The sequence below is a fragment of the Carassius auratus genome, chromosome 27 (assembly GCF_003368295.1).
Source record: "Carassius auratus strain Wakin chromosome 27, ASM336829v1, whole genome shotgun sequence".
Classification (NCBI taxonomy): domain Eukaryota; kingdom Metazoa; phylum Chordata; class Actinopteri; order Cypriniformes; family Cyprinidae; genus Carassius; species Carassius auratus.
In genome coordinates, this window is record NC_039269.1 from 1,782,572 (window position 1) to 1,804,297 (window position 21,726).

The 21,726-nt window shown below is 35.1% G+C and overlaps 2 protein-coding genes across 2 annotated transcripts; one reads left to right on the forward strand and one right to left on the reverse strand.

Moving 5' to 3' along the window:
• Nucleotides 1-6,755: 6,755 nt before the first annotated feature.
• LOC113045037 (tRNA (cytosine-5-)-methyltransferase-like) lies at nucleotides 6,756-11,533 on the reverse strand. Its single transcript, XM_026205153.1, has 10 exons — nucleotides 11,389-11,533; nucleotides 11,021-11,130; nucleotides 10,262-10,338; nucleotides 10,072-10,143; nucleotides 9,703-9,768; nucleotides 8,880-8,949; nucleotides 8,716-8,799; nucleotides 8,331-8,638; nucleotides 7,478-7,665; nucleotides 6,756-7,005 (listed from the first exon to the last, which is right to left on the reverse strand). The coding sequence occupies exons 1-10, from the start codon at nucleotides 11,459-11,461 to the stop codon at nucleotides 6,902-6,904; spliced, it is 1,152 nt and encodes a 383-aa protein (XP_026060938.1). The 5' UTR covers nucleotides 11,462-11,533; the 3' UTR covers nucleotides 6,756-6,901.
• Nucleotides 11,534-12,556: 1,023 nt separating this feature from the next.
• LOC113045039 (vimentin beta-like) lies at nucleotides 12,557-19,186 on the forward strand. Its single transcript, XM_026205154.1, has 9 exons — nucleotides 12,557-13,162; nucleotides 14,003-14,063; nucleotides 15,094-15,189; nucleotides 16,081-16,242; nucleotides 16,801-16,926; nucleotides 17,315-17,535; nucleotides 18,089-18,132; nucleotides 18,572-18,654; nucleotides 18,756-19,186. Exons 1-9 carry the CDS (start codon nucleotides 12,642-12,644, stop codon nucleotides 18,792-18,794), a joined length of 1,353 nt encoding a protein of 450 aa, XP_026060939.1. The 5' UTR covers nucleotides 12,557-12,641; the 3' UTR covers nucleotides 18,795-19,186.
• Nucleotides 19,187-21,726: the final 2,540 nt, after the last annotated feature.

Sequence of the window (21,726 nt, forward strand, 5' to 3'; positions counted from 1 at the left end):
AGGAAGCCATTGTCATGGATGATAGAATCAGAGTAGAAGTTGATGAGCACTGGTCAAAATGTGGTGAAGACGCCTGGGATGTCATTTCCACAAAGAGTAGCCAAGGGAACACCACTGGTGGTGATGCCACTATAGATCTTTACACCATCATAGACACATTTGGAGTATGCTATAGAAGATGAAAAGGCATGATTATTTATCTTACAGAACTGCTGTTATCCTTTGAGTTATTTTTAGATTTCTTATGTCAAGATATATGAAACAATTTGTGATTTTTGAGGAGGATCATACCCTCTTACTGGAAAGTTTTAAAAGTAACCAACGCCACAAAATTTACCCAGGAGTGGAGAAGACTCATGCGGACCATCATGGATCTAAAGAGTAGAACATGATTCTTTTGTCCATAAATTGGTCTAAACTGTGATGCATTGGGCTGTAACATCATGAAATCACAAATGTTGCCACCGTGGACATTAAATCCTACATCTGCACACAGAAAGGTTAGCTACTTACAGCCACGTAATAAAAACCACACAAGCTGTGACTTTCAACATCCAGATCAGTGAAGTTGAAGAAGACTCGATGCCTTACATCCACTGTGATGACCCAGGAACAGTCCACATAGTAAGGATAATTGCTGGGATACTGCAGAGAGTGGATCTCTCCACTGGGGGCTGTGACAATCCCTCCACATCCTGAATTTTCAAAGGGGTGATTTTAAGAAATTCATAAGCAAAGGCTGAAATTAATATAATGGCATAGTATTCGACTACAAAAAAAAAAAAAAGTATATATATATATATATATATATATATATATATATATATATATATATATATATACTTAAAGACTAGCCATTGTGAAGACCAGGGTCATTTAAAAATGTCTGAAAATCACTTCATTAGACAACAAAATAATAAACTAAGAGGTTTAAAAAAACAAACAAAAATTATACTAAAGATTTTCTCAGACCCAACTTGACATCATGACTTTTTCCCTACTAGTCCCAAAGATGAATATAATTCTGTTATCTATGGACCAAATTTTCCACCAAGTTTGACAACCAGAAAGTGTCAAAATATCAAATTTGATCATAATTTTTGAACAGTTAACTGTGAAATGTTTTGCATGAAAAGTGTGTTTGTACTGTCTTTAAGATAAATACCCCTTTCTTTTCAAGACAGACAATCATACATATCTAACTGTAAGGTGTCCAAATAATGCAGATTGTCTCTGTTTTCTCTGTTGTGATGAGCAAGCAAACAAGCTATGTAACAAACCAAAGGCCACTAAAACGATTGCCATTTTAAAACAATTGGTCTAGTTTTGGTCTGACATCTGTGTGGCACAGAAAGTGTATGTTTGTGTGCATGCGAGACTGTCTCTAAGCCCTCTCTCTAAGCTCTGATTTCCAGTTAATTTCTGCCCCGATGGCTCCATTCAGTGCTACAGTGGAGGTCAGCATTCCACGTCTGCACAACAAAACACACACCCACAGAGTCCATCTGATGCCAAAGGGGTATGAGCCGGCACACACCCATATATATATATATATATATATATATATATATATATATATATATATATATATATATATATATATATATATATATATATATATATATATATATATATAATTTGATCTCATGATGAACAAGCGAGACATTTTAGTGAACAGAATGTCACCTAACACTTGTAGGTAATAATTCAGGATATAAATCGAAGAACTTGAACACTACTTCCTAGGCAGTATGTACTACTATCTTTTTTAAAAACAAAATTGCATGAAGTATGTAACAATAAGCCAACAACTTTGTATACAGCAATAGGAAAAATCACAAATGATTTTGCTTCCAGTTCTTTCGTCACATCGGAAACTGGAGGTAGTTGTGTGCACTGCAATGTGGGATGCATTATCTCATGTAGTGTTCTCAAGTTGTATATGCGATAGGGCATATACTGAGTGCAACTGCAAACAGATATTAGAACAGATATTTAAAACATTATTTTTTTTATTTTTGCACCCCTCAAGCTTGTCATACTAAGTTGCAGTCAGGATGATAGTCCACATCAAACTTAAGGATGATAATGGAAACGTTACTTCCAGGGATTGTTTGGATGTGCCAGATGCACTCACGGTTTGCTGGGTATTTTTCCGGATAGCCTGGGCTGGCAAAAGCACCAGTAGGCCTCATGAATTCCCCACCAAAACCTGCAGGGGGTAAAAGTGAGGCACTTTGACTTTTGATTTGCCTGTTTTTAATCAGCGATCCAAACGAAAGTCCACAACAGAAATTCTACTGTATGAACAGAAGATAACCAAGAACACTACGGCACTACATTATTTGTTGTAAGTGTGGCATTATACTTTGTAACTTTGTTTAATGTCAATTCCTGTAAAGAGTGTCTGTGTAAATGTGGTAAGGGATTTTTAAGAGGACAGATAGTTACATTACAGTGTCAAGACTGGAAAAATATCTCAAATCAAGCTTATCAGAGGATGTATGAAACCATATTGAACCTCTCTACAAGAAAGGCAGCAGCAACAAGACTAAGATTCAAATGCAATACATTCATTTTGTTGAATTGAGGAATTTCTACAACACCTGCGTTATTTAATCCCTCAATTTTCTTTTTTAAAACTTTCTTTTATTATAAGGACGACTCTTTGTACCTCTCTCTAGGGACGTCTCTTCTGTCGCTTTAATTTTTTTACTCTTTGTTTGTCATTTATCTCTCGCTCAGGAAGGTTTTTACAGCTGCAATACATAATAACATTACAGTGTTCATTCTCTATATTGTGTCCATGGAAACGAAGACCATTTCCTTCCAAATAATGACATCATCACAGACAGAGGTGCATGAATAATTAAAGTCTCTCTCTCTCTCTCTCTCTCTCTCTCTCTTACTCTGATCCCACTCTCTGTGCAAAAATAACAGTCCACACCCTTCAGCAATGTTACTCGATGTCTCACAAGCACAAGGACAGAGAAACATACACACAAAACATCACACTAAAATATGGCTCAGTATCTGACAGATTTATGTCTTGGTCTTTCTTCTTTGATATACATATACTGTAGATGGATGGATCAAATTAAAGCTTTGTAATGAAACTTATTATGAACAGGTTATTTATTTTAAGTGAGATATAGCCAGAGTTAAACAGGCTTTTCCCAAGAAAGAGAACAAGGACAGAGCTTTATTGGTCTGTTCTCTCTAGAGGAGCTTGTAGACTTGTTTTCCACTCTGTCATTCTGGAACAGATTTTTGCTGGCAATAAGCTAACACGTGCAGAAAATCCACTAGAAATCCCGAAATTCTACAGCAACAGTAGTTGCTACATTTAATCTTTCCTTTCTTTCTTTGCTAGATTCATTCATCGCTGGCAATTATCTCTTTCCCTGCTGGCCAATCAAAGTGAAGCTTTCCTAAGTGATGTCATGGCTTTGCCTATTAGGACTGCTATTTGTTTTACAGATTTAGTGACATCATCACTCAAGAGACTATAGGTCACTGACCTCTGACTGCCTAATAGTGGCTCTGCATATGTTATTTCCTTCTACTGTTTCCTTATGTTTTGAGCACTTCATCTGTCTTTCCACCGTCACACACATCTAAAAGTTTCACACAATGTTTTGAGGTTGAAACAGGTCCTCAAAAACCTTTCCATGAATGGTGGTACTTTCCATAAATGCACAAATGCCGAGAAGTTTAAGCACGATTTTGTAGAAAGTGCCCAGTGAGTTGTGTATCTGATCTTACCATTCTGGTACCAGTCCATCTGAAAGACTTAACATTTTAAAATGAATACAATTTGTTGAGAAAAAACGTACACAGTTGTGAAACCATAGTGAAACCTTTTACATATTACTGATCATGTCATCTCATAATAACCTTGAAAAAATAATAACAAAATAAAATCAAAGCTGATTTCAGTGATTTCGAAAACTGATGTCAGATTAAAGTGTGAAACATGTTTTTTTTCCGCAGTAGATCTCAAAAATCAATGTATTTTCACAGGAAATACAACCAATGATGTCATATCAGTAATTCAGACCATATGTTCGACAGCATTGGGAAGAAAAGTGTGCTGTGATATTGTTGGCTTGTGCACAGAATCTCACATTCCGAAAAGTCATCAGAGTCCAAAATATCCACCACAGCTGTCTATGTATTTACCCAGCTGATTAATGCCTGTATTTGGAATGATGTTTTTGAAACGGAGTGTAACCTCTTTCAAGATGAGGGGAAAGGCAAAAACTCGACATCTCTACAAGAGGCCCTAATGATGTCATCCTGTTTTGGATGGCCATGGTGATGAGTGAATGGAGAGGAACTAAAGGCCCATTGTACATTTTCAAAGACTCTGCCAGTAAATCACTGTAGTGTAACTGAATGGCGAACTGTCCGGCATGAATTAGGCTACTTGACCCCTTCACAGAGAAATAATAAGATAATACAAGCTTGAAAAGACATGCAGATGGTCCTCGAGTCAGAAAAACCAACTCAGTCTCTCAAAACAGATCTCTTAAAGTCAACCAGAACCAGCATTCACAACCTATTTCATTTTCGCAACATGAGCAAAACAACTTATTCAATGAGAAAATGGGCAGGACTTGATTCCATCCATCAGGAACTGATTGGATTATGAAAAGTGGGCATATCCATATCAGAATAAACCCGATCTGAAAGCTGAAGGTCAAGTTTCCCGTCAAAGGTATCTCAATGCATCCTTTTATTTTCCACATTTTTTGTTATTTGTCTAACCTTTTCAAGATTTCAGGCTGGAAGCGGCCCAAAACAATGCCTAAATAGGCTATTGGTTTACATTAACACCCAATGTGACGGAGTAATATAACATGCAAAATATGACCAGGATGTCTATTAAGAAAACAAATATGGTCAATTTCGATTTCATGTTGACTTTTAGCAACAATGCTAGGTACACTGTAAGATTTTTTAAGGTTGTATAATTTAAGACAAAGCATGTGCTGATCTTCACATAGTCTCAGGCACATCCAATGTGGTTCTCCACCTCAAAGGTTATAATAGTGTAGTTGATGGTGTTGCCAATGGAGGCCAGGATGGTCCAGATGCAGTCAGCACGAGATTTATACTCATTAGGGAAGTTCAAGCTCTCAGTCTTTCCCAGCTCAAACTGGAGTTCAGCACACCTTGGCAAACTATAGGAGAAAAGCCAGTCCTGATTAACTGCATAAGAATAATATCACTTGGGAAGAATTAATGAACATCAAGAACTTGCTGAAGTTTTAGATAATATTTTACATAATAAGATTTCAAGGAATACATTAAAACTGGTGGCATCTTGCCATGATGACTAGAGCTGGATTTGACCCTGAAGTAAAGGTTTAGAGTCTGGGAAACACACTGGCATGTGACCACTGACAACCAAAGAAAAGGCAAAGGACTGATGGAATGCACAAAAGAAGATAGACAGTCCTGCACTGAGCTCTAAACTGTGACATTTCACCTCCACAAACATAATTAAAACAAGGCTGAGTGAACTTAACCACCAAATACCAAAAAAAATTATTTCCATGTTTTGGAATACACACACCATTGTAATACCAAGGTATTCTTTGAAATACTAATCTCATGGAGTACACAACAAGAATGATTGCATCACACAGTATTTTACCAGTACAAATATATAAAATTTCATAAGACATAAGATTTTTTTTCTTCTGAAAAATGTGTAATACAATTGTCTTTGTTTAAAAAAAAAAAAAAAAAATAATTGAAAATTGTTTTTGGCATAAACCCAATTTTGAAAATTGTTTTCAGAGTATGCATATGTTCCATATTTAACATATATGAAAAAATATGTATATATAATAATAATAATAATATATATATATATGTGTGTGTGTATTATTGTATTACTACCATCTTATACCATCTCTATACCATGGTACCACCACAATACTTCTTTTGTAAGAGTTTACAGCAAAAGTAATTTAAAAATAAACTATATTTTTACATTTTCTTCTGGGTTTTCTGGACTTGTGGACCCAGGTGTTCGGTGGGTGTAACTCACTGGTTTGGTAGGTAGCCAGGAATCTGCCTGCGTGGATGATGCTGTCTGTACGTAGCTTCATGTACATGTTCTGTCGAATAGAACTGATAGGGACAGGAATCTCATTTCCACACATCTTAGCCATCTAAGGAGCGCTGGTGGGTTTTTGTTAAATAATGACACTCTAAGATCAAAATTATACTTACTTTTGCTCTCATCAATACCTTCACAAAATCAAAAAGACAGCCACTATGAGTCTCCAGGTCCATGTGGGTGAAGTTGAGCACCACTAGCTCACTACATGGCATTCTGATGATATAAATGCACTGCCTATTGGAAGCATATTTATTAGGACAGTTAGGAGAGATGATGAAGCCTTCTGTGTCTGATGCCTCCGCAGCCCGGGTCAGCTGTTGATACAGAGCACTCTGCATTACACTTAAGCAATTTATCCCAATATTGTAAGACAACTCACTTTGCCCATTTGAACCAAGCATCATGTTTTGCTGGAGTTTATAACATTTGCTATATGACTTGTGACGTTGTGACGTTTAATATCTATACAATGCCATTAAACTGTTTTCTGAGCAGTATTCCACTGATGGATCCATTCAAATGAATTAATACTTTTATGCAGCAATGATGCAGATCTTTTGTTTGGAGTTATCAAATGGAGGAAAAATGACATTTCAGACTTTGTGGCAAAAAAAAAAAATTCTGTAAAAAATAACATTTTATTTATTATCCAACAAATCCAACAATATACAAGGTCTTAATTTGAATAATAATAAAATAAAAACATAAAATATATAGTGCATACATATATATTCCCTGTACACAAACCATCTAATTTCAAACTGTCTATTTTGAGATCAGGAGGTCTATAAGTTGTGAAACTACATGGACGTTCAGGCTGTTTCCCAGCACTCGGTACTGCTGCTTAATGGAAATATGCTTCGGAAAACCTGAAACACACAAAATATAAAAAAAAAACGGATTGAAACTAAATATGTAAAAGCTTGGGATATGCACAAGCAACATCAGGGCCAATGAATGGCATTTCATAGACAGCTACAATAATGTAATACATTTCACTAAATGCTCAATACCCCTTAAAATGCCCCATGTCACAAAAACGGACTGAATTCTTGACTATTATATGGTAAAAAACCTAGTAGTCTTTTGTAAAAACAAACTGTTTTTGAATTGAATGAAATCCTGAAATTATCTGCATGGAAGCAAAGAGTGAATTACGGGAAGTTATTTATTAAACTTTTCAAACACCAGTGGAATGATAAAGTGGACTTTAAAACTTATGTTGCTGAAATATTACAGCAAAAAGGACATCTGTGTATATCTGTTTATATTAGTGTAAAGTTCCATCAGATTTCATGTGAATTTATTGGTTGCTATGAGGGGAGAACGGGGAAGTCTTACTGAAGTCTGCAGGAAAGCCCATGAGACTGGCGATCTCTCTGGGTGTGAAGTATCTCAGCTTTAACTGAGAAAGTTGCTTTAGTTTGTCCTCTTCAGAAAGCAGCTCCAAGCTCTTAAACACACCCTCTAGCTCCACATCCACACGGGACTGCAGGACGGAGCCCGTGCCCTCCACATAGTGACCATACCTACACAGAAACAATCAACAGTTATGACCAACAAGGGTATTAGCTGGGAAATCATTTCAAAATATGGTTAACAGTAGTACTCTCCTACTGGTGGCTGAAAACATGATCAAATTAGTGTATATTAGTGTATATTAAATAAATGTTAATTTTCTCATTATAATCACATTTATATTTATATAAAAATTATAAATGTAAATAAACTTAAATTATATATTTTTAAAAACATTTTATATATGCATTTAATTCTTATAGAATAATTATGATGTAAAAAAAAGTAATTAAACTGTTAAATATACAGTATATGTGTGTGTATATAATATATATATAACAAACACACACACACTTAAATAACTGTAAGTTTACATATAAATAAATGTATAAATTAAATACAATAAATTAAGTATATATATATATACATATACATATACATATACATATATATATATATATATATATATATATATATATATATAAATGGTAAGGAACAACACCCTATAATGTAAAAATAAATAAATAGTTAATATATACAATTATTAAAAATATAAACTGTGTATATATACTGTAGACACACAGAGACATACACACACACACACATATATATATATATATATATATATATATATATATATACACACACACACACACACACACACACACACACACACCCTTTAGTAAAGCAGACTGATCTCCTGCTGCTGGGCTGAACTACATCCATCAGTAAAGCGTATCTGAGCAGGGTTTTGGGGGGCAGCAGAAACTGATCCATGCCTTCTTCATCCTCCTGCAGGAAGTCCTGCAGCCTCCGGACTGTTTCCTGACTGTCCTGGATCCTCTTTCTTTCCAACTCTTCTTCTGTCTCCAGCTTAAAAATGACCGTCCCAGTCTTTTCTCTCTCACACTCAGATGCTGTAGGGTGATTGTGTGGAACAGCGAGACTGTTTGAAGATTCAGACATGGGGAAGCCCTCTATAATCTGCCAGTAGAAGAACAGCTGTAGTATTCAATAGCAAATGTACCGCGGTGCTAGAATAGATCTAAACAGAAAACTACCTCTGCTGAAGCTGGGAATGAGAAGGATCCCGGTGGTCTCCTTGCAATGAGGAAGTATCTGAGTCTAGAGTTTGGTATCCCAAGCTGTGGCAATAAACACTATCACAAAAACAAGACTGGGATATACTTTCTGAGATATTTAAGAGATGAGGAAACATGCTTACAGATGTTGGTGAGATCAGAAACTCCTGAAAGCTGTAGTCACACTCTCTCAATGTCTTAAGCAAAGCCTCCCTGCAGATTAAAAGATCAGATCAGCTATGTTTTTACTGATACTAACAAAAAGCTAATAAAATAATCTAAAATATGTATTAGGACACTTTAAAATAATAATCCAATCTTTAAAAAAAAATAATAATAATTAAATGGCTTGGACGGTTCCATGAATAATGTATAACATGCATGGAAACGTTAAAGGTTTAAAGTTCACCAAAAAAATGTTGAGAAAATTCTGTCATCAAATACCAATTATTTGAAACCTGTATGAGTATCTTTCTTCTGTTTAACACAAGAGATTATATTTTGAAGAATGGCGGTAATCTGATGGTAGCCATTGGCTTCCATAGTATTTTATTACATACTATGGAAGTCAATGGCTACCGTCAACTGTTTGGTCACCAATATTCTTCAAAAAACCTTTATAATGAATAAAATTCATACAGGTTTGGAACATCCCTTTAAGGCTCTGTTAATTGTTCTAAAGATAATCTTTTAAGAATTGTTCACAAACAATTTCTCAAAAGTAGTTGTTCTATAGCATCACTGCAAATACACACTTTTGGAAACTTTTTTTTTTTTAAAGGTTATGACCAATTTTAAGGTAACATTTACTTCTTTCATTATTACTATGACTTTATTATTATTACTTTGATCGATCCAATTCATTTATTGTGCAGAAACAACTATAAGACTTATTAGCAGAGTCCATGGTGACAGAAGCTCAGAAGGGAAACCAATGACCCTGTTGGCTCATAGCCATGTGTTTACCTTGCAGCAGAGGTCTCAAAGCCTTTCACATTCTCCAGCAGAATGAAGCTTGGCCGCTTGCTGAGCCTTTGATGAGAAGGAGAGGTTAATTCATTCACAAACACATTCTGGGAAAAAAGCAACTCCCAAGCTCGAGAATAAAAACAGACAAGAAAGGGCAAATGGAGAGGGAGAGAAGGGAAGCTTCTTTGTACATTAATTCATAATGTGAAATGTGCAAAAATACAGTAGAATGTGCATTGCCAGGAAATTTGTCTTGTTTATAGAAAATAATATTAAGATTAAGAGTGAACTCAAATTTGGTAAACAATATCAGAGAAAAAAAAAATTTTAAGTGACTTAACAAGAGCAGAGATAGATCAGTCTGACCTGGGCAGAAGCTCCAGGATATAGAGGAAGCTCTTTGTTCTGGGGTCGGCAACATCTCCCTGCAAACCAATCCTGTTGAGAAACACACATCAGCTTTAGTCGAGTGATACAGCAGCCTACATTGATTTGAAACAACATGCAGGTGGAAAAAAAATAATTGTTTTATGTGAACTGCACTTCAGTGATTCACCTGGTGAACGGCTGGCATGGTGGGCTCAACAAAATCACATCAAAGTTCAGTTTGTCAAAATCCTGTAACGTCATTCCCTGATGAAAATGACCCAAAACAGCTATTACAGTATTTAACAAATATCTTAAAATCACACTTTTAATTATTTGCATATCAAAACACACATTCACACACGTTTGTTTTTGTGAAAAGTGGGGACATTCCATAGGTGTTATTGTTTTTATACTGTACAAACTGTATATTCTATGGCCCTACACCAACCCTACACCTAACCCTAACCCTCACAGGAAACTGTGCATTTTTACTTTCTCAAAAAAAAAAAAAAAAACTCATTCTGTATTATTTATAAGCGTTCTGAAAAATGGGGACATGGGTTATGTCCTCATGAGTCACCCTCTCCTTGTAATACCTGTGTCATACCCATGTCATTATACAGAGTTGTGTCCTGATATGTCACAAAAAGGTATAATTTTAAGGATGTTACAAAAGAGGCATGCTCTTAAGAATGCAATAAATCAGTTAAATAATACAGATTTTGTTTACAAATTTTAGATTTTTGTTCGAGTTTGTCAATTATCACTGACATAAATCTACACAAAAATACCTAAGACACTCATAATTATCTTACTTGCTAGAATATTGTCTGTTTATATTTGCATTAAGAAGGAACATCATGCAACACATTAAAGCCACTCAGTGGCATGTGAATATGATATTATTTAGATAACCAATAGAGAACTCATGAGGGCAAGCACTGACCTCAATAGTTTTTGGCAGGAGTGGGGTATTGGGGAAGTTGTGTTTGTAGATTTCATTGGCTGTTGTGTTGACGTCCACAGCAGCAACAACTTCAGCAAGAACTGAGCTCTCTGAAAGAAACACACACATTTGACCTAATTTAACTTTTCAGTTAAACTCTAAAGAAACAAAGGACCTTTTATTTCAGTCTGTTAATGTATATTTATGAACAAAACAAACTGCAAATGTACAGTAAGGGAACAGTGACACCTGTGGGATTCATACAACAGACTCAAACACCACCAGCGTGGCGATCATTTATGGACAAACTGATCCTGAGTCAGGCATGTGTGTCAATAATCGCTACAAATTTAGACCAAATGACGTACCCTTTAAAGCATAATGCATCCCTCCTATTCCGCTGTATAACTCCAGGACACGGAGTCGCTCCGTGTGGTCCATTTTTCACCGCTGAATGTTGTTTATGATATTTGACAGCGACTGAAAAATGCCACGCGTGTGCGATCCCGAATATATGACCCTCTAGAAACAACTGCAACAGAGGAAGCGTTCCACTTTTAGTTTTCATCCTCTTCTTCTTCTTCTTCTTCTTTTTCTTCTACATTACTATAATAATAATTCAATAAAATGTAATTTGCATATAAAATGGTGACAGAGGATGTTGACGTTACCGTGAAAAAAACTAAAACTATATGTATATATTGCACTTCTCTTTTGTTGGGGCCTTTTATTTTTTTATGGTTTCTTTTCACATGTTTTTACTTAAAATTTACTGCTAAATATTAAAATATTAATAATTTATATATGTATAATTAATTTGTATAACATTACATATAAAAATGTCTGTATATGTGATATAATCTGAATATGTTCGTAATAGTAGGCTAATTGTTATATTTATATATACATTATTAAAGTGGTAACCTGGATTTGAGCTGTTCAACTGATCTAAAAATTCGTTTTGTTGGTATAATTGAATGTACTGATCAGTAATATTAATCATAAAAATATTTTGAATTGCACAAAACCAATACATTTTGATGTATCTTTTTTTTATATTTAAAACAATTTTATAATAAACTAACTAATATTTATTTTCTATTAAATGGATAATGAATGGATTAAAAAAAAAAGTTTTTTCTTGTGTTTGGCACTGAGAAACACATCCTGCAATTAGTGTATTATTATAGAATTTAAACATATTACATGCAATCAGAATCAGAAAGAGCTTTATTGCCAAGTATGCTTGCCTATCCAAGGAATTTGTATATATATGCAAATAAATAAGTTGTATAAACAAAAACTCAACCCTAAGAAACCTTAAAACTAAACCCTAAGAAAATAAATTAATTAAACGAATGAATTGGTAAACAAATAATACCCTTTCCTGTTTTTGCCACTGTTAAACTCTTTTAATAGCTTAACTTATGGAGAGGCACATCTGCTCCTCCGCCCCGACTGTGTTTCCACGTCACTAAAGCTCCCTGCACCGTTATGTCATTAGCATAGGGAGTGGACTATAAATGCAAGCCGAATCTCTGCACTCTCGGTTGGTCTGGACAGGGTGAGGTTCTGAGGGTAGACGCTGATATCAACAATAACCCAGAACTAAAGGATTACAATGTCCAGTCGGACAAGCACATCTTCTTATAAAAGGATGTTCGGTGGGGAGCGACAAGCGATGGTTCGGTCCACTTACTCCAGCCGGCAGTACAGCAGCCCTGGGCGCACAACCTCTCGCGTGTCCTACAGCAGCGCGTCCTCCGCGTCTCCATCCCTCTACATGAGCAAGAGCGCGAGGGTGCGCACCAGACTCGCCACCGAGACGCTGGATTTCGGGCTCGCCGATGCCATCAACACCGAGTTCAAAGCCAACCGAACCAATGAGAAAGCAGAGATGCAACATCTCAACGACAGGTTTGCCAGTTACATAGAGAAAGTGAGATTTCTGGAGCAGCAGAATAAGATCTTGACCGCGGAGCTGGAGCAGATGCGGGGCAAAGGCTCGTCCCGGGTCGGTGATCTGTACGAGGATGAGATGAGAGAACTGAGGCGACAAGTGGACCAGCTCATCAACGAGAAGGCCTCAGTGGAGGTGGACCGGGACAATCTGGGAGAGAACATCGAGCGTCTCAGACAGAAGTATGTCCAAACATTGTCCAACAGACTGTGCAAACAAATGAGTGTAAAATAATTAAATATCTGCCAGGTGCACATGCATACGTTTATTATTATTATTATGTAATTTTTTTTGCAAACAATTGGTTTAAAAATCATATTATTGTCATTTCGTATAAGAAAAGTGCATTCATAAATGCGTTTTAACGGTACCTTTATATATAACAATATCAAAACAATGTTTTATGTATAAGATGATTTGGAGTGCCTAATGTCATTTAAAAACTGTTATACACACACATGTATATAAAATTAATATATCAATATATACCGAGATTTGAATTTACTGAAAAGTGTAAATATCCTGACTTTATTTTTGTTAGTGTAACCTAAGATAGGTTGCTTTAGTCGTATTTAATAATATTTTGACTTAATTATTTATTATTAGTTTTTAAATAAAACCAAAATATGAACTGTATAAACTGTATTTTAATGATGCAACTCTTTTTATAGTCTTATAAAATATTTATCTTAAATAAAATATTTTGTAAAGTAACCATTTTTACCTGACCTTTTAAATGACAAAAAGTTGATTCAGGCAGTCATATAAAATTAGACTTACAACTTAAATAAACCCTTTTTGTTTTTTTTTTATTCTGTAAGATGGTTCTTGTTGAATTTTTGTATTATAGGACAAAGCTCTTCTTTATGTGTTTTTCTCTTTAAAACCAACCAATTATTTGTGTAGTTTTTCGATACAGCAAAAGAGAAGAAATTATATATATGAGATGTGTGTTAGAGTGTGTTTAGTTGTGTTGTGTTTTACAGTGTGTGGCTGTGCTTAAATGTTAATATCATTTTCAGACTTCAAGAAGAGATGCTTCAGAGGGAAGATGCGGAGAACAGCCTTCGGAGCTTCAGACAGGTACATTGTTGTGTGTTCAGAGAATCATTTTTATATGTATTCTGCTGTTTGACTGAGTGCTACCTAAACCACAATTTTAATGTTATCAATCAGCGTTCAAGTCAGTTTCCATAATCAGAAGGTCAGAGCAGACCTGGTCAAGCTGCCCTCTTATCCGGCATCAGATTTAGACTTGCAACTGAAAAGAGAGCTTTGTCTGAGAGCAGGCTGGGCATTCATGACAAAGCAAACTGTTGTATGAGTGGGAGGGGTCAGAGTTAACCATTGGACAGTTGGCTGCAGAGAAGAGGATGTGTGTGTGTGTGTGTGTGTGTGCGTGTGTGTGTGTGTGTGTGTGTGTGTGCGTTTTAAAAGGTGCTACCACCAGCTGCAGCACTACAGCCATTTAGCAGCAGGCAAGCGATTGTCATTTAATTTGGTCAGGAATCGCTTAAAACATTTTACATAAACTACCATTCAAAAGTTTGGGGTCTTTTTTTTTTTTTACTTTTAAAGAAATTAATGCTTTAGTTAATACAACTGCATGGGAAAAAAACATTTATAATGGTACAAAATAAATGCAGTTCTGTCCATCAAAGAATCCAAAAATCCATGCATGGTTTTTAACACTGATAATAACAAGAAATGTTACCTGTGCAGCAAATCAGCATATTAGAATAATTTCTGAAGGATCATTTGACACGGAAAATTTGGAGCAATGATGCTGAAAATTCAGCTTTTCATGACAGGAATAAATTACATTTTAAAATATGTTAAAATAGAAAACTTTTTAAGGTTTTAAAATGTAATAGTATCTCATAATATTATTGTATTTTCAATCAACTAAATGCATTAAACATTAAAATAAAAAGACCCCAAACTTATGACCTGTACAATGTGATTAGCAAAGGAACAGAAGAATGAGAAAAAGGAACTGTGTAGAATTCACATGAAACACAAATGGAAGTTCAAAACAACATTTTTGGGAGAAACGTCTCCTAGGTTCACACAAATAAAGCTGATGAACATTTTACGTGTGTTACACCCACAGGATGTTGATAACGCCTCCCTGGCTCGTCTGGACCTGGAGAGAAAGGTGGAGTCCTTGCAAGAAGAGATTGCTTTCTTGAAGAAACTTCATGATGAGGTACTGAACCACCAGATCTCGAGTGTTTCTCATCGATAGCATTAACATTCAATGCAAAAGGCAACTTTCACAGATTTTACTCCTGAGAAAAATTGTCAGGACTTGCAATCAAAAATTAGATATTTTAATAGTAGTTCTAGGAGAAACATCTAATACAAAGCTGATGAAGTCCTGAGCCATAAAAGAGTAGCTCTGAACAATAAAGTGAAAACAATTTTGTTTCATTCAACCATTCTTCTCACAGTTGTGGTTCTCTGGCTGACTGACTCTTTTGTTGGGCTGGTTAATATCAGGGGATAGTCAGGCATGTGTGACTTGCTGCCACAGTGATTAAATGGGTCGTGGAATAGGGCATGATTCCAAGAGAACAAAGCGCAGACATTGTTTCTGGATCAGGAAGTACATTAGTTCAGGGCTAATGAACTATTACTATTGTATGTCAGAAGAGATTCATTCTGTTTGCATTCAAATCAAAAACCAAAAATTATACTACACGATTTGTATATACTGCAATCGATAGCTGGGGTCAGTCAGATATTCTTTTGAAAGAAATTAATACTTTTATTTAGCAAGGATGCATTAAATAAATAAAACATGGCCAAAAATACTATTATAATGTAACAAAAGATTTTTCTTTCCATAGAAAAATTAAGCAGCACAACTGTTTTCAAACGTATGATAATAAATGTTACTAATAAATGTTGAGCTGCAAATTAGCATATCAGAAAATTTTCTGAAGGATCATTTGATCAAATAAATGCAGCCTTGATGAGCATTAATGAGATCTTACTGACCCTCAAACTTTTGCACAACAGTGTACAATGGTTTTCAGAATGGGTCCCAAACTGTGCATTTGGATTGTTAAAGTCATCTTTTCCAACATCTTCACAGGAACTTGCCGAACTGCAGATGCAGATCCAGGAACGGCATGTGCAGATTGATATGGAAGTGGCCAAACCTGACCTCACCGCTGCCCTGAGAGATGTCCGACAGCAGTACGAGACTCTGGCTTCCAGGAACCTCCAGGAGTCTGAGGAATGGTACAAATCCAAGGTCAGTTTCTCATAATAAAACACAGAATTATAATAAATAAATATGCATCATCTTTAAAAAAAAAAAGGGGGGGGGGGGTTCCCATATTCAATATCTTGTCAAAAAAACACCACGTGTTGGGCCAGTTTCTTAACACCAATACATCTGATAAGAATCTGAGCTGCTATGAAAAATCTGCAATATATCTTATTTTTATTTCTCCAAAAGATATTTAAACCCAATTAAAACCCAAGATAAAATTGATAAACTTACAAGAAACACCAGTTAGAACTCAGTTAAACTACAAATGAACAATGAAACAGGATCTGACCTGGTGAGACTGTGAGATGTTTGAGGAAGGATCAACTTTTTAAGACATGGCAGATGGTGGACGTAGAGGCTTGTGTGGATTCCTCTGTCATGGTATTGATCATCCTAATGGACCAATTGATCCATTTAACCTAGATCTCCATTTAACCTAGATCTTCAAACATGAAACTAGCACAGTCAACAGAAAACAAAAGGAGAGGCAGATGGCACTTTCTCTTTGTCTTACACTTTCTCTTTTTTTTTTTTAAGTTTGCTGACCTGTCCGAAGCTGCTGCCCGTAACAGTGAAGCGGTCCGTCTGGCCAAGCATGAAGCCAATGACTATCGCCGTCAGCTTCAATCTCTCACCTGCGACTTAGAAGCTCTTAGGGGAACTGTAAGTACTGGAGAAAATTATATTAGCTTCGGTGTTATTTTATTGCATCATTGCAATACTATTATAGTTTTTTTTAATGTATTTAATTTAAGTATTTTTTTATATATATGTCTATATAGTTTTACACATGATTTTTATTTAATTTTTAGTTATTATAGTGCATCAAGTTAAATGTGATGTACTAAAATGTTTCATATTTTAAAATGAAATGTATTTTAATATTTCATTTTTTTTTCAGTTAACAGATTTTATTATGAGTAACATTTATTTTATTATTTTTTTGTTTGTTTGTTTGTTTTAGTTAACTTTAATAACCCTTATTAGCATTTATTAAAAAATATTATATTATGGCTGCTTAAATTAAAAATGATGGGATCCATCTTTTCAGAATGAGTCCCTGGAGCGTCAGATGAGAGAGATGGAAGATAACTTTTCCATCGAGGCATCTGGGTACCAGGACACCATTGTTCGTCTAGAGGATGACATCCGCAACACAAAGGATGAGATGGCACGTCATCTCCGTGAATACCAGAATCTGCTGAATGTTAAAATGGCCCTGGATATTGAGATCGCCACCTACAGGAATCTCCTGGAAGGGGAAGAATACAGGTGAACTTTTGCTTTTGCAAATATATTTTCTCTGTTTTGGGATTTTTATCTTTTCTTTAATGGTGCATTCAGCATGGACACCTAGTGGATAAATGCAGCTTCATGAAAAACAGTTGGTTACTGATGTAATTGTAGAAATAGGCTATGCTATTAACTAGTAGTACTATTTTAGTATTTGCATTTTATATAATATTTTTAAATAATATTGTAAATTAGCTTTGCAATTATTCTTTTAATTTTAATGTTGTTCTATATTTAAGTGTAATTTATTTCATACTTATATTTTATTTTAGCTTTATTTTATTTGTATTTTGTTTTTTGTCAACATTATAATTAACTAAAAATATTTAAAATATTTTTTAACTCTGTAAAATAGACATTAGCTTATACTAAATCAAATTAATTAATACAATAAAGCAAATAATATTACGCTGTTCACTTCAATGTGACAACTTACCAATCAACTTAGTGCGAATTTTTAAAATAAATCATAAATATGTTTTTGACTTGACATTTGGCTTTATGCATTATTTCTGTCTTTTTTTCTTTCTAGGATCACCACACCATTTCCCAACCTTTCATCACTATCCCTACGAGGTACAGTATATTTTAGTTCATAAATATTGTGAACAGTGGGGAAAAAAGGCTAAATGCAAATAATGTATTATAATTACAACAATGTATAGATTAATAATTATGACAGTAAAATAAATAGGCTTATTAATTTCTAAAACAGAGATGAAAATGCGTCCCATATTTTGTTTTAAAATAGCATTACTTAAATAAAATCAAATACATGTTTACTTGCAGAGGAAATAGATATGGCACAAAACCGTTGAAATTCAAAATGCATTCAGTAACCAACATTTAGAGTTTTCCAATTTAGCACATTTTAATAGCTTTTTATATATTTGGACCTATGCAGTTTAGTAGCAATGTTTTGGTTAAATAAACTATATAAAAAAAACCCCATTGAAAACAATTAGAGGCTTCTCTCCGTCTTACTCTGTTGATGTTATTCATATTTTGACCGCAGAGTCCATGAAGGAAATCAGACCTGCGATGGACAGCCTATCAAAGAAAGTGGTGATAAAGACCATCGAGACCAGAGATGGACATGTGAGTGCCATGAAAAGTCTTTACAAAAAAGTATTTACATAACATAAGTTTTTATATGAAAATGAAGACCTTTTGACCTCTTGACCTTTTATCCACTGCAGATAATTAACCAGTCGACCCAAAAAGACAATCTGGAATGAGCTGCATGTGAACCTGTGACCAGTAGGCGCAGTAGAGAGCTGAAGATCCACGCTGGAGTAAAACGAGGAAGAATGAAGATCTTCTATCTGTTAAGAGAGAGAGAGAGAAAAAAGAAAAACAGCTTTAAAGTGCCTTTTTTTGCAGTGCCACATTAGAGCATTAGAGTCTGTTGATAGAGCTGTATTAGACCTGAAAAGTTAATTTAGGCCACTGAGTAAACCAGCTTTATCCAGGTTCATGTTTACCACTATGTCTGTAGTTTACACTGTTGAAGACCACAGCAATACTGCTACACCTTTTCCTGTTTTGTAAAATAATTGCAAATGACCAAAAACCTGATGGACTTTCCAAATTACCACAAATTCAATAAACCTTTTAAAGAATAATCAGATTCCTTTTTTTTCATGAAAAGCATTCGTCATTCATTTCTTGTTACCTTGCAAAATAAGCTAAACATCTAAAGGGGCCTTTTTCTAATTCTTCTCTAGCTGTTGCAGAGTAAAATCTTCTACGTCATTAAAATAAACAGATTAGCGGGAGATATCCGGGCAATGAGCAACACAAGAACATTTCTATGATTTGATCAAAGGTAATTTCTTGAACGCAACCATTAACCCTAATGGGTGAGCTCTAATAAGATCATCATCTCATCATGTTTTGAGATTACTCCTCTGCATGCTTAAATAGCTGCCAATCAATCCACCTTTCAAGACCTCTGCATGTATATTTATTTATTTTTTTCCAGTTTCATTATATGATTTTAAGTACCTTCATAACTAAGACCTAATCCCAAATCTATTTTTTCCTCCTGAGTGTGAAAGCAAAGGGCAAAGACCAGGCGATTTGGCATACTGGCACTGATTCTGTGCAAGATTAAGATATTAATTAAACCGACTCTGTTCAAATTAAACCAATACCTTAAAACACCCATGTACCAGTGTTATTTTAGTATTGAGATCATAGATACTTTTTATCGATAATGTTTAATTACTTTTTTGTATATATTGTTTTTAATTTGAGAGTTTTAATCATTTTATTTAGATTTTTGTTTAACTATGATAACCTTCTATTATAAAAAACAAAAACTTAGACTACCCCCCCCCCCCCAAAAAAATATATCACAATTCTAATGATTCAGTTTATATCAAATTGAACAATGAGCCAAATTAAAATATTAATCTCAATGTTATTGCCCAGTAAACAATATTTTTCTATTACCTTATCAATACTTTAATAACTATCATTAAATAAATCCAGTTATAGGCTGAGGAAATCCAGACATTCTCTCAGGTGTACACCATTAAAATGTATATACTTCCTATTTCATTTCAGTTATACTTATAGTATTCCTGATTTTGATATACCTAATTATATGGCTAATTATGTATATATATATTAAAAGGCAATTAAAAATGAATGTTGTTTACATTGCAGAGTGAAGTCATTAGCATGTAAATGGAACAGTTCTTTATTCAGTTCCAAAACTTTTACTTGTGTACTCTCTAGTGGACATTGGTTTCAACTGCATATGGGTGGAGAATGTATAAAAATATTAGTGAGCTCTACTGATGATTATTTTATCGTTAATAGAAAAATAAGCCAGAAGCCGAAGCTGTAAACAGATGCAGTTAGCAAACAGGAAGAAATTAACTATGCTTGATTACAATCATGAACACACAGGGTCTGATGTGCTCGCGTAGCAACAACTAATACCCTCCTTATTAAATTCAAATTCAATTAAATTCAACTGAAAATGTATTTAGTGGCCGTCTGTGTCTCTTACCATAAAACTTGAACATGATATGGATTACTCACTGCTTAAACTGTGCTTAAAGTGTGTTTAAATATCCATTGCTAGTCTCAAGGTGAACAATTAATCCAGTTAATCCACTAAAAGAAAAAAAAAAAGATTGTTTTGTTAAACTAATCAAAATCTGATCATTTGCTTCCGCTCTGGAATGGCATTCCTTCAAGGGTGATGTCAGTTTGACGGTGTGGGCCATGGCTTGGGCAGAACATCTTTAACCAAACCCCTCCAACCGTTAGTTTGCTGCGAGTAAAAGAGATGGAGAGGGGGACTGCTAAAATAGCATTCTCTTTTCAATATTCCACTTCAGTTGGAAATATGTCAGTATACTGAAATAAAGTTGGCAGCAACTTCTGGTTCACACGGACTTTACTAAACTACAGCATGGAAGTGCCTGACTTGTGTTGCTCAGATTCAGTAATTGCAGGTCTAGCAGCTGCAGGGACTCATCTCAGGCATTCAAAATGGTCCACACAGCCCTGTTGTTCCATTATAGGTTTCATTACGTCCTCCACAAACACTGTGAAGGGCAATCTGTGTCATCAGCAGGATATGGAAAAATCTAGAGAAATGCACAGGAGAGACAGGGAATGGTCTGTCAAAACAGGGAATGTTGCTTTTTTTCAAATAAACAAATAATAAATCTGCACAAAAAGCTTATAAGATTTCTCAACGTATTTTAATGCATGGTTTTCTGGAATACTTCATTCTGAGAGGTCAGTTCTATCGAAAAAATATGAACTGGAAGGATTTTCTTGCAAGAGTACTCCGTTGCCTCGAAAAACTTTGCATTCATTTTGTATTGTATTGCAGTCCCCCGAGAAACTTTATTTGCTTTATCTTGCAAAACATTCGCATTCCCTGCAAAAATATAGCGCTCTTTTGAAAAACATCATAGTTCCCCAAGAGGGAACGAGACGCTGTGTCCTCTAGCGGACACTATGGGCTCCTTTAACCTCTGACTCTCCTTCCTTCCCATTAATCTGACCGATGACCTTGGCTAGAAGCAGAGTTGAACTTAATGGCCTTTTCTTTTGGTCGGTGGCTAGCAGCAGGTAAGTTGGTTTTGAAAACATAGCATTGTTATATGTCGCACTGACCACAGGCTTTAAAGTGAATTCTCC

Coding starts and splice junctions, on each gene's coding strand:
- LOC113045037 (XM_026205153.1), bottom strand. CDS start 11,461: ATGGACCACACGGAGCGACTCCGTGTCCTGGAGTTATACAGCGGAATA. Junction 11,131..11,388: donor GATGCATTATGCTTTAAAGG/GTACGTCATTTG, acceptor TGTTTCTTTCAG/AGAGCTCAGTTCTTGCTGAA. Junction 10,144..10,261: donor CCATGCCAGCCGTTCACCAG/GTGAATCACTGA, acceptor GTTTCTCAACAG/GATTGGTTTGCAGGGAGATG.
- LOC113045039 (XM_026205154.1), top strand. CDS start 12,642: ATGTCCAGTCGGACAAGCACATCTTCTTATAAAAGGATGTTCGGTGGG. Junction 13,163..14,002: donor ATCGAGCGTCTCAGACAGAA/GTATGTCCAAAC, acceptor TATCATTTTCAG/ACTTCAAGAAGAGATGCTTC. Junction 14,064..15,093: donor GCCTTCGGAGCTTCAGACAG/GTACATTGTTGT, acceptor TTACACCCACAG/GATGTTGATAACGCCTCCCT.